Source organism: Papaver somniferum, unplaced genomic scaffold (assembly GCF_003573695.1).
Source record: "Papaver somniferum cultivar HN1 unplaced genomic scaffold, ASM357369v1 unplaced-scaffold_117, whole genome shotgun sequence".
NCBI classification, from domain to species: Eukaryota; Viridiplantae; Streptophyta; class Magnoliopsida; order Ranunculales; family Papaveraceae; genus Papaver; species Papaver somniferum.
The window spans coordinates 2,814,145-2,827,953 of NW_020620714.1; the positions used below are offsets into that span (position 1 = coordinate 2,814,145).

Consider the following 13,809-nt stretch of genomic DNA (forward strand, 5'->3'; position numbering starts at 1 on the left):
TGGATTTATCTTTTTCAAGGATAAATCTGGACCACCAATTGAAAAAGTGTCAAGTGACTGTAGGCTCTCCTCATAGACAGATATACGGTGCGTTGAAATCTTTGTTTCATGAACTGTTAGAGCTTCAACAGTGTCGTGTTTTGGGTCGTACAAAACAATATGTAAATATTTATCAGAAATTAACCCTAACACAATCTTTCCATTCCATAAAGATTTCAAGGGCATAAAACTATTAATTGACCCAAACAGATTTGTAACCTCGGAATCATCAATAAAAAAGCAAAGTGAATTTCCTAAAGCACACAAAATTGGTGGGAGACCTGAATTGAAGTGCAGCAGTAGCGTCCCATCAAACTCCTCGGTCTAAAATTCAAAACGGAGAATCAATTGACCTTCTAAGGTAGCTTCCACATACGCTAACCAATGGGCAGCTCCGCCAACGGCCTGTCGAACCGCATCAGCATGGAACATTCCATGCCAATACAAATCATCTATCTCTACGTTATCAACTCTTCTCCATGAATTTGATTTCAACGAATAGACCTGAACCTCACACATACCTTCCTGCAAAGCCTCGGTTAAATGTACCACTTTGAAATCTTCAATTCGTACAGAATAACCCAAACCATATTCTTCATATTCCCTTCCCTCAGCCTTTGTTCGAGCTGGTGGATTCGGTATTCTCTTACACTCATTTGTAGTTGGGTTCCACAGCATAAGAACACACTCGTGGAACTTACTAACATGCCTTAATAGGAACAAACCGGAACAACATCCAAAAACTTCAATTCCCATACCCAGAGACTTGACGGGATATTCGATATGACTATATCCCTCACATGTAAACAAACATGGATTGCAACAAAAGGTATCCATATCAACGTGACCATGCAACATGAGATTGAATTTTTCCATTTCACTAGAAAACCTACGCTGGGCTCTTAGAAATTTATTATGTTCTAATTCATTGTTCCAGAAATGATTTACGCACCTGAATCGTGAGATCGACTTCAATGGAAGTCGAACAAGAATGTCTAAGAGGATGTCCCAAGGTAAAATCACCATTAATCCCCCTGAGTAAAATTAAGTAAAATCCCAGTTTTATGAGAAATCAATAATCAGATTTAGTTTCTACCAAGACAATGAAAAATGTAAAGAAATAAAATATAACTGACTTCTACTTGGTGATTACTTGACTGTTTTCAACGAGACAAAAATCAAAACACCCGAGAGAAGTGAGAGACAGAGTATCTGGAAGATTAAAGGTGGTGGTGTGTTTCTCCAGACCGAATGGAAGAATAAGCTTGCTAGGGTTTGCACTTTGTGAGGTGTTTTACTTCGACTGGAGGAAAATGGGACAGGAAAGAGGGGAGGTGGGAAAACCCAAAAAGCCCTTTGTAGGGTTTTTTTAGGTTTCATAGATTGTTTTGGATACACGGATTATTTGAAACACGGATTATTTTTCTAACTTAGTTATGTCAAAATGTCAAAAATTAGTTTGGCGAAAACCGGAAAAACAAAAATTCTTAACAAACCGCCAAACAATACAAGGAAAAAACCGCCCCCTATCACATATCTTGACATGGTGGGGCTCAAAGGGAGCCCCTGCTAACTCTCAGGACACGGTGCAAGCCATCATATGAGACGGGCAGATTTGTCTTGTTTTTATGGCGGTTTGTGCAGAAGTACTAAAAATAAATTTTCAAACTTTTTTGTTTTGAATTTAAAATTGATTTCTGTTTCTGTATTTAATACTGTACATGTTTTATCTGAAAATTTATCTTTAAATGGCATTAGACAGTCATAAACTCATTCGAGTGTATCTTTTTATTTTATTTTGCATGACACCTAATAGAATACGAGTCAAGATGGTTATTGAAGGTTTATTTTTCGAAGGTTTATCAGAAGGTTTAGCTGAGGGAGCTCGGAAGATTAGGGGTGAAGGTTGAGGATGGTATTGAACAGCTTGGCAAGGGGCAAAGAATGTCAGCCAACATTTTTTTTTTACGTTGCCCTTTCTCCCTTCGGTTCTTCAGTTGTTTGCTTAGTGTGTGTCGCTTTTAGCTTATTTCTCTTTGGTGTTTGTACCTGGCTTTGCCTTGGCTGTATCTTCACTCTGATTCTTATTTTATTTTCAACATAAATTTAACCTTCCTCGGAACAAATAAAAATAAAAATAAAAATAAAATAGGCCGCTCATAGGCACACTGCTTATCCCTTGAGCAGGTCCAGACAATATGTCATTTTATCTGACAACATGTCCCAATGAACCTCAGCTTCTGACTTTAGTTAGCTTCTACTGGTACGACTCGTCCTTTTACTCACAAGGTAAAATAAAAAGGATAATAAACTCAGCTGAACTTAGTTTTTAATTCGAACAAAGAACTTGATTAAACTCGAGCAATAATATGCTGATTATCAGCTAATAGACATTAGACTACTATAGTCCGGTAGTATTACGATTTACATTTGGAGGATCTTGAAACCGATATCTAGTTAACTCATGTGCATCTGGATCAAGCAGGTGCAGGTTAACTTGTGGGGCAACTGGCGTTGTCGTCGATGATGGTACAAGAACATAAGTTAGCACATGGTCGACTGAGAATGTCCGCAAGACAACATATACTGAACCAACCTCTCCTGAGTGTTGTTGAGCAGCAGCTCTTCGCCTGAGAAATTGCTGGAAACAACCAAAGCATCATAATAACTACCATAATTGCCATGAGAGATTTCTTTTGCATTTCAATCCAGATGAATTTCTCTTCCTTAATGACAGTACTTGAACAAAATGATGTGGTTGCTTATATACTATCTACTTGTGTATATATAGTAAGCAGCTAAGCCTTAATAAAGATTTGTTGTTATGCGTGTGCCAACTACTCTGCTTTCAGTAGACTGGCAATCTTGGTATGTCTCTGTTCTTCACGTTCGTTTTTATATTATCAATAACCATCCCTCGTTTCCCTAAATCCTTAGCCCACCTAAATACCACCTAAGATTATTTTGATTATAACTTTTATTCTTCTTTCCAAAATTCACGTTTATTAGAAAATGTTCCATAACAGTGACTGCAAAAAACACTCCTAAATCAAGGAAAAAGCTAATGCAAATTAAACAAATAGAACTTCTAAATGTGTATTTCAGACGTTGTTGTTATCCGGATGGATCACACTTCCCTTCCATATTTGTTTCTTTTCGGTGTCGACTTGTACATCATTACCACTTTCCTGAGAAGTTTCATGATAACTGGTACATCCTTTTGTTGCCGACTTGACGCAGTAGACTACATACCATGTCAGCATCACTGGTGCATAGAAAACGCAACGACCTATATATACATTGAGGTCATAGCATCGTATTTTATTATCAGAAGGCACCGGATTGTTAGAAAGCAATGCAAATATCCACCAAATCATACTGTTGTTGAAATCGGCTAGTAAAGGCCAGGATGATGCATACTGCTCCAAGCACTTTGTACTTTTATAAATCAAATCCGCACTCTGGAACATACAATAAGTCTCTGTTAAGAACGCGTCTAAAATGACGCACACATCTCCAGTAAACAGTGCCAATGCAGGTTGTGGAACACCAGCAAAACGGAGACCAAGCACTAAACCAGAATAGGCAAGCATTTCACACACCAACACTATATACACGTCAAACCTCTGCTTCTTGTTAGCATGGACGAGATATATGATGATGGAAATGAGTTCTGTAGCGAAAGCTATTCCGTGGCTGATGGCAAACAGATGATTTCCTTGAGTAATGAATGGGGAACCATATAGAATCCAAAGTGCAGAGCGGAGTATCAAAAGTAAGTGCGAAATGCAAATCCATGAAGGCACGTGATTTTTAATCACTGGAAACTCATCCTTTGCTTCTTTATTAACAATCTTTTGGCAATATGTAGGTATATGAGAGACGAATAAAGCCAAGGAACCTATGATTCCGAGTAGGCCAACTTGAGATCGGAGCAAGTCAGGGCTAGTCGGCATTGATAAAAATTAGCTGAACAAAAATACCACTATTGATGCAGAAAGTAGATGGACATATAGGGTATATATATGCAAGTATTAGGAGAGGTTCGACTGACTCGAATTCCAAGTCTAATTGATCAAGTTATTAGTCATTGATTATATTATCTGGTGGACGGAAACTCAAGCAATATCCCGTGTATCAGTAACCCGGCAAGTTTTCTTTTCCCTCCTATTTTTTTGGTTTAAAAAACGATTTTACTCACTTTGTTAGAGTTTTGTGTTTACCAGAAATACGAAATAAACTGTTTTCATGCAGTTCAAAACACTTTTAGAATCTGGGGGGCGGAACTAGGATTTGGATATAGGAGTGGCTTGGAAAAATTTTATGCATGCTAGGTGTGGCTTGTAACAATTTCAGCTGGGTTTGTGTTGGAGTTGGCTAAGCTTACTACGATTTTTTTAAAAAAAAAATCTAGGTTTGGGCAAGTCTGGCTGTATATCATCCTACTTTGTCCTTGAGATGGTCCCCTGCTTCTGACTATATTTCCAACTAGTGGCAAGACTCTCCTTTTACTCAGAAGGAAAAAAAAACTCAGAAGAGGATAATAAACTCTATTGAGTCTTTTTTTTTTTTAGTGCGAAGAAAGAACTTTATTGAACTTACAATAATATGCTGATTGTCAGCTGCTTAATTGCCTACCACGAATTACATTTCGAGGATCTTCAAATCAATATCTGATTAATTCATGTGTATTAGGATCAAGCAGGTACATGTTAGCTTGTGGGGCAACTGGCATTGTCGTCGATGATGGTACAAGAACATAAGTTAGCACATGTTTGACTGCCAATAATGTTCGCAACACGACATACATTGAAACAACCCTTCCTGAGTGATGTTGAGCAGCAGCTCTTGGCCTGAGAAATTGCTGGAAATAACCAAAGCATCATAATGACTACCATAATTGCCATGAGAGATTTCCTTTCCATTCCAATCCAGATAAATTTCTTTTCCTTGATGACAGTATACTTGAACAAAAGGATGTGGTTGCTTATGTACTATCTACTTGTGTATTTATATTGTAAGCAGCTAAGCCTTAATAAAGATTTGTTGTTATGCGTGTGCCAACTACTCTGCTTTCAGTAGACTGGCGGCAGTCTTGGTATTTCTCTGTTCTTCCTATGAATTTAAAACTTAACAATAACCAGCCCCCCTTTACCTAATTCCATATCCCACCTAAATACCACGTAAGATTATTTTGATTTAGGTGGATAACCACATGATGGGGATATCTCTGTTGATGGAGATGATTCCATAGCCCACCTTCCATTATCTCGGTTTATGTCGTTATTTTGATCGAAGATCGAACTATGGAACTAGTAGTTTTATGGACATCATGTACTACTTATGGGTTGATTATACTAGAGACCGAGAAAAAAAAATCATTACCGATTTATTCTGGGATTTTAAGATCCTATATTTTTTTTAGCTTCGTCTCTATCTATTTCAAGGACTTTATGAAAGAAATTTATAAGACGGATTATCACAAAAATTCAATTACACTGGAAATATAAACCTGGAAAAGCTATGAACCAAAAAATAAACCAACCAATTCTTAGAAGTACTTCCCATTGATATGGACTAATATTTACGAAGACTTCCTTGCAAATCTAGACCTCTTCCACTTGGGTATCCAAACTTCCCATTTTTATTTTTTTTTGATCGATAAACAAAGAATATAGTGATCAAAAATAGAAGTATAAAAGGATTGTACCACCCAAAGTTAATAAAAAACCAAGAAATTGAAAGAAAAACGAAGGAGAGGTGTACTTGATTTTCTATTGATATATTTTTGTCTTTGGAGTCCCCTTGTACGTCAGCACCACCACATGAAGAAGTTTCATAATCGCAGATACTTCTTTTGGTTGTCGAGTTGAAGCAGTAAGCCACATACCATATCCGCATCTCTACTAAATTAAATACACAAAATAACGAAAAAAACTACATTCCCATATAACGGTATCGAAATCTTCCAGCATATAAGGCGATGGATTGCTAGAAAGCAACCCAAATATACCAAATCGCGCTGTTTTGGATATTGGCTAGTACAGGCCAGGATGATCCACGCTGCTGGCAGCTCTTTGAGCCATACTGTGATAACTGTTTCTTTTTTTGATCGGTCAATGAGAAAATTCATTGAAATAAGAGGTACTTAAAAGGGATACCTCAACCCAATGAATACAAACGGGAATAAAAAAGCGAAGGACACTTCGACAAACCCAACACAACAAAAAAATAAGCTTACAAAGGCCGGAATAAAGAGTCCCATAATGCAATTACCATATTCGCCGTTAATCCTAACATCTGTGTGTTTGACTCGGACCAAAAGAATGCTTGTAGTTTAACATATCTAATGAGGCTTACTAAATTTTTCTTTTTGTTTTCACAGATTCTTGCATTTCTCTCTCTCCGTATGCACCACCATATTGGAACCGTAATGTTGTTCCAAATTCGACTAAGTCTTTCGTCAGTCCAATGAAACTTCCAAGACTTCACATTTATAGTCACATTTGAATTGTAAGTTCAACCAAAACGACATCCTTCAACAAAGTGATCCCAAATTCTCCGGGTTCTCCAACATTCATAGAATAAATGCGAGATAGTTTCATCGTCTTCCTCACAAAAACAACATAAACTAGAAACATCCATCCCCCTTCTTAATAGTTTATCTGTCGTCATTATTGTTAGAGCATTGCTTGGTCGAACTCGCATGCGTTGCTATCTCAAGCATGTTTGTCAAGTTTAGTTGTCAAAACTATATGTCTTGATTTCTAAACTACTTATAGCTAAGTCTCGGTTAGGACATATTAGTGTAGTTAAGCTCCAGACTCCATGACGATTATCTTGCGAAGACGAAGAACTATTCAAGGAACCAGTGGAACTTCATCCAAACAAAAAGGTATGTGGAGACTTGAACTACTCTTGAGAAAAAGTCGTAAGTATGATAGTTTTCATACATACACATTTGAGATTTCGAGTCGAGTTTACTCTCCTATATTTTTCTCGAAATATGTGTTGGTAAGCTTTCGCTTTAACCATTGTTCATCTTATCCGTGACGCAATTCATTATGACGTTTCAATGTGAAAATAGCTTTGATGATGATAGTCGTGAATAACGATTATAACATTATAAGAATGTTTCATTGATTAAAATGTAGAGTTGAGATTATGTAACCAACTACGGATACAAGCATATAGAGTGTATTAGCGCATTAGTGTATAAATCCATGTGCCGGAAACCAACTGTCTGCATTCGTGCATACAGTATTGGCGAAGGAGACAGGTTAGGTACGCGTACTTGCGGAAGTTTTGGAACCGAAAATTCCTGCTGAGGTTTGTTAGTATACAAACTGGAAAACCAGTCAACTTAGGTATGCGTACCCGTACACGTACCCACAGAAGTTTTCGAACCGAAAAAATCTGTTGGGTTTTCAAACCCAATTGCAGTAGCTAAGGTACACGTACCCGTACACGTACCCAAGATGGTTATATCTCAAATCGGTAGCTCATGAACTTAAAATAATAAATCAATAAGGAATCTAATCTTTGCAAACCGTGTCTATATTGTTCATGAATTGATTCAAGTGAATCAAATCGATTTTGTTTCAATTGTGTCTATTATAAAGCTCTAAGCAATTGAACAACTCTTTAACTAGTTCTTTTGAAGTCATTTGAACTAGTTATAAAGAAGATGAATATGGTTGATATGAAAGTTACTCATATGGCTAACCATTGGTCAACCATTTTTGAACCAACCAAATGTACACGTTTAGGTACGGTTACTCAAAACTAAATAAAATACATTTCATTTGTGTGTGACAAGCTAAGTTTTGATCTAACGGTTGAAAGATATTAGCTTGGAGAAATCAGGTTTCTCATCTAACGGGAATATTGAATGCTTTGTTACTAAGCTAACTTAGATTGCAAACCCTGATTCGAAAACTATATAAGGAGGACTCTAGCATCTGTGCAAAACTAATCCTCACACCTCCTGTGTGATACTAGTTGGTTTTGCTAGAGTAGTTTATCCTTTAACTATAGGTTTCTTCTCGAGACATTGTCGGTTAACGACTAAAGACTTCATTGGGATTGTGAAGCCAGACGAAACTACTTCTCTTGTAGTTGAGCGATCTGATCTTTCCATTTTATATCGTACGAGTTCAATTGTAAGATTGGCTTGAGATTTATCTCCGATAGGGAAAGATATAAAAAGTTATCACAAACATCTTCGTCTCATCGTTTGTGATTTCGCAACATCTTGTTTCGCTACCATATGATTAAGATTATTGTGAGGTGATTGATAACTCTAGGCTATTTGTGACGGACCGGAAAATTACGCCTTTGGCGCGTTGACCTGTAGGCCGTAATCTCCCCGATGCGCCATGATGAACTACGATCCGGGCCTCAAAGATAGGAAAATGCACGTTCAATTTCCCTTGCAAGCATGCTAGTGGAGCATGATGCAGCTAACTTAGCTTCCACACCGTTCCAAAACTTACCCTTTGTCCGCTAAAGGGTTTAAGGTCATAAGGAAAATGTTGATGCATATTGCATGCATCAATGGCTTTTCCTCAATGTAGGGAATTCATCACTGAATTTTCTATCTAGCTGACCAACCGTCATATTGTCGAGTCTTGTCCAGGCATAAGCCTTGGACTTTGGCGTAGGCCGCACCAAGCCCATGCCATTCCCTACGTTACCTCACTTACCAACTCTTTATGACTTGATAGGAAGTATGAGCATCCACTTTCTGGCATGCAACTAGCCTCATCAAGTCTGGCCACAATCGTCTCTTGCGTCGAGCTACCGAGCTTAGATGATATGAGGGGCCAAAGTGTTGGACCGGCAATGCTACAACTCATTGCAGATGCCTACGTACCCTTCCCTACTCTAAAGGGATCAAGCAGAGACCGTAGTTCATCCACGAAGGGACAGAAGCTTAACCAACTCGTTTTCAAGGCCGTAGCCTAGTAAAAATGGTAATAGCCTGGTCCATGGGCCATTCTGTCAAGATGCACAATGATTATGCATCATCGGGTCCGCGGCATGGCATGGTGATGCCTAAGCATCAAATCCCCTCTTCGCAAGGCTATTCAGATATAAATGAGCCTTAGGCATCATTTATACGCTTTAGGCCAAGCTATAAAGCTTACTTGGTGCATAGTTTGCATATGCACCTTCAACCAAGTACCCCTCCCTATATATGTCTTAATGGAATTTCTACAAGTTTGTTTAGGGGACCAAATGACATGCCTACTTCACTGTTCATCGCAATGATTGCGTTACTTCGCAAATGATTGCGCACAATGATTGAGCAACACTCAATTGGCCTGCCCTCTCAGGATGATGCACAATGATTGTGCACTACTCGTTCTACCAGCCCTCTATGTCCTGATGCACAATGATTGTGCGATATTGGCTCTAGGTCAATAACTTTCGTAATGCGCAATGATTACGCTGCAAGCTCAAGGCCACCGACCCAACTGGCCTAATGCATCATGATGATGCAAAATTGATCTTGGAAAAATGCCAAACATAATGCGTCATTTTGGCGCGACATTGTCCTTAAGTCAATCTACCGCATACCACGAAACAAAAGCTTTAGATGAAGCTTCATCTCAGGCCATGACGCATCTTTTAGCATGCGCCATGCTAAAAACACGGGGTGTTACACTGTTCTTCGGGAATATAAGTCCATATTATCAATTGGTTCCTGTTCACCTTGATTTATCAAAAGACGGAAAAAACCTTATAGGTTTATCTGTGGGAGCCAGATTGATCTATCTTGTAGACTTGTTTGTGTGATACGGATTTGTCTATTCAAGTCTTCGACTTTGGGTCGTAGCAACTCTTTGTTGTGGGTGAGATCAGCTGGTGTGACAGGCAAAGACACACAAAAACTTGCAAGTATACAAGGCCAAGTTTATAGAATAGAAGGAAAGCAGGGGAAAGTCCACAGGGAGTGGGAGCACTATAAGAGAAACCTAAGCTAACAATGAAGACAGTGAGCAAGACAAAGCAATATGGCATACAAAGTGGCAGAAGTAAAGAACCAAAGCAGCAAGGTAAAGCAGCTAAGAACCAAGGCTTGGAAGCCAAGGGCAGAGGTGAGTTTGTGCACTGACTTCAGTGCACAATAGGCTTCAAAATGCAAGAAAAAACAGGCAAGGAAATAAACTGAACTGAAAGCACACAGAACTGAACTTGAGTGACTAAAAAAAAAGGAATTGTGGCTAAGCTAAGGCTTAGATTCCACCTGGTGTCCTAATCAAATAGCATATTCCTAGGTTGAGTTGAGTCCTATGCATACAATAGAAAGGAAAGAAAAACAGCTTGCTAACAGAAATACCCCTAGTATTGACTGTCTTTTGACAGCACAATCAATCACAAGCAATCATAGCACTGCTTTCTTCCCAATGCACAAGAAAAACAAGCATATGGCATCCTATCCTAGCAATTTACCATTTGACAGTGCACCAAGGCTTCATCACAGCCTTAGCTTGTTGCTAATTAGCTCATACTACACATGATAACAACAATAACATTCATAATATATGATAAATGAAACAACATTCTCAACATTGAAGATAAAAATCAAAACATCATATAACATTCACTATCAACTGTCATGCAGTAACTGAAATTGAAATTGTGACATAAAACAGAACAAATGTTTTTCTGGCTAGTCCAGAGATCATCCCCCTCTACTCCTCTTCATCACCCCCTATTTATATCACTCAACAAAATCCCCAAAAATCAGTGAAGTTATGTTTCACCAAAAAGTGAAATTGACTCACCTAACCTACTGATCACAGCCCTAATACGTCGACCCATGCCTCTAATTATACATTCAATCACTTTCCCCCCAAAATCCCCAATTTATGAAATTAGGGTTTGATAAAAAAAATGAAATTAATTCATACCTAATCTCTGAAAACTGCTACTGACTTCGACCCATGCTTCTCCTTAGTCTCCTGCTCCTCTCCATGCCTCTGATTATCCCCATCTCATCATCCTATTTCACCTATTTCACACCTAGGATTTCTGTGGCGTGAGAGGAGGTGAAATTGGTTGTTGAGGGAGGTGTAGAGTGTGCTAATGATGAAGGGTTAGATGTTTGGTGGTGTTTAGGTGGCTATGGAGTAGGTGGTGGCGATGGCAGTGGCAGGGTGATGGTGGTGGTTCTGCACAGGGTAAGGTGGAGAGGAAGAAGGTGAGGGTCGATTGTTTTGGGAAGAAGGGGATGTTTGGTTAGGTCATAGGGTTCGAGTATTAGTGTGTTAGGCGGGTGTATCAAGATGTGTGTACCACGAGCTGAAGCCGCTGGATATGGAGATGGTAGGTGGATCAGACGGATAAGGAAGAAGCAGCTTGTAGCGACCGTAGGATGTAAAATACAACGAAGTCTACGGTGCGAGATTAGGTTAGGTGTTGTAGTGTTTAGCGGAATCATCGGGATTTGATGCACAGGCATAGGAGCGACCGTAGGATGCTGAAATGCTTCGATCTGACGGCTGAAATCCGAGACGGGCTTGGATATAGAAAATGGGTTTGGGTGAGGGTTTTGGGCCTTGGGTATGCCAGGCCCATATCTTCTTTAAGAACAATTCTTCCTCTTCAAGCCCACTTCTAGCCTTTTGGTCTTGCGCTCCATTCTTTGCGGCTTCCTTGCTAATTTCTTCCGGCTTTTCACTACTCTTCAGCTCTTTTCTGCTCCGCAAGTCATCCAAACTTTATTTATTACCTAAAAATGCAAAATTAAGTAAGAAAAATATTTATTCTTGAAAACAATGAAAATACAGAATATGGGATAAAATGTAGAATTAATGCACAAAAGATGAGTTAAAATGCCAACAAAAAGGGATAAATATATACAATATTAGGCACTCATCAAATACCCCCAAACCTGAATTTTACTTGTCCTCAAGTAAAACAAAACTAAGGAAATCCTACCTATACCACTATCGCTGGTCTCTCGAATGCATTTAGCGTATGCACTAAGCCTTTTAAACCACTAAGTGTCCCTAGTGGACGAGTTGAAGTCTCGTGAAGGTTTGCTTAGAACGTACCTACAAAGTTCTAGGTCAAAATATAAGCTCAGATTCCATCAAATGTGACATGTGCAAGTCAGTTTAAGCTCACAGCAAAATGGAGATGTCAATCTAGCTATCGAAGGCACAATCCTAGCACTGATAACAAAAAAAGACATGTGATAAGAGTGTAAAGTGTATCTACACATGTGTAAAGAAAGATCTGAAGTTATGACTACTAATCACCAAGAGATAGTTTCTCAGGCTACTAACCAAGGTCGAAATCTAGCTAGCTGTCCGGACTTTACGAGAATTGTGAATGAGTTGGAGGTATTTCACAATTACTCGTGTTGTACATCAATGGCATACACCCTCCTTGCTTATTACATTGAAACAAAATGACAATTTACATGACTCTTATTTACATTGACTATTCTCTTTTATTTTTGGAACAAGAGAGGATGGAATTGATAAATACTTGATTTTTTTGTATTTTTCTGATTTTTTTTTTTTTTTTTTTTCTGCAACAGGAAACACTTTTGATACATAACAAAAAGAAACAAAAGATTACATGACACTTTGCAAGAGGTAGCCCTTTGATGCACCCAGTTAAATTCGATGGTTGTTTTTCTTAATGTAACCTCCACCTTCTATCCCAACCAACCAAAGAACAAGCTAGTCAAGTTTCGTTCAGTATTCTAAAGTGATTGGCAATCGTAACTTCCTATCAAACACCTTGAAGATCGAGGCCATACATGTATTGGTAGAACGTGCGCGTGCAAATTTCTTATCACTATGTAAATTGTGCTAGAATCAGGGTGCCTAAATATCTAGACTAAGACTCCTAATAAAAATACATATTTGCACAAGAGTCAACATTTCAAGGTAAATGAGCTCCATTTTTATGATTTTTTAATTTTTTACTTTTTTATTTTGATTTTTCAATTTTTTTGGAATTTTTCAATTTTTTTCAAAAAGAAGAAGGAGTTCGTTTTCAATTATGGCAAATTATCGTGGTATCTACTCTATACCCCCAAACCTAAACTAAACATTGTCCTCAATGTTTCAAAATATGGAAAGAATTAAAATGCAACATATGGAAAGGGACATGCTGAGTAGAGTAAAAGGAGAGAGAATACCCGACTGTACGGCGGCAGCTCGATTAAAACTCCGTTATTTCAAGGCAAAAATCCATCATATTAGGAGTCACAATGGATGGGCACAAAATATATATAAAAGGAAATTTAACTAACACATTATCTACAAGAAAATTTTGGTTTTTAATGGGATTGGACTTTTTGGAAAAAATTTGGTTTTGTTGGGAGACATTTGGTTTTGATGGGAAAACGAAAAATTTTGGTTTTTTAGGGAAAGAGTTGGAAAACTTTTTGGTTATTTAGGGAAAGAGTGGACCAGTTTAGTCCACATAGACTGGGTCCTCCAGGTTGGTTGTTTCAATGTCGGGTGGAAATGGCTCAAGGAATGGCTTTAATCTCTGCCCGTTGACTTTGAAAACGTTCTTGTTGGAGACATCCTCCAGCTCTACAGCTCCATGAGGAAAAACTGTGCGTACTAGGTACGGACCCTTCCATCTGGAACGCATTTTTCCTGGAAAAAGATGTAATCGGGAGTCATACAGCAAGACTTTCTGACCAGGAGTGAAGGATTTGCGTAGAATACGCTTGTCATGAAACATCTTCATCTTCTGCTTATATAACTTGGCACTATCATAAGCCTCATTTCT

The 13,809-nt window shown here is 38.4% G+C and overlaps 1 protein-coding gene across 1 annotated transcript; it reads right to left on the reverse strand.

Annotated features, from left to right (window-relative positions):
* Nucleotides 1-363: 363 nt before the first annotated feature.
* On the reverse strand, nt 364-915 carry LOC113329620 (F-box/kelch-repeat protein At3g06240-like). The gene has a single exon (XM_026576475.1). It carries the CDS (start codon nt 913-915, stop codon nt 364-366), a length of 552 nt encoding a protein of 183 aa, XP_026432260.1.
* Nucleotides 916-13,809: the final 12,894 nt, after the last annotated feature.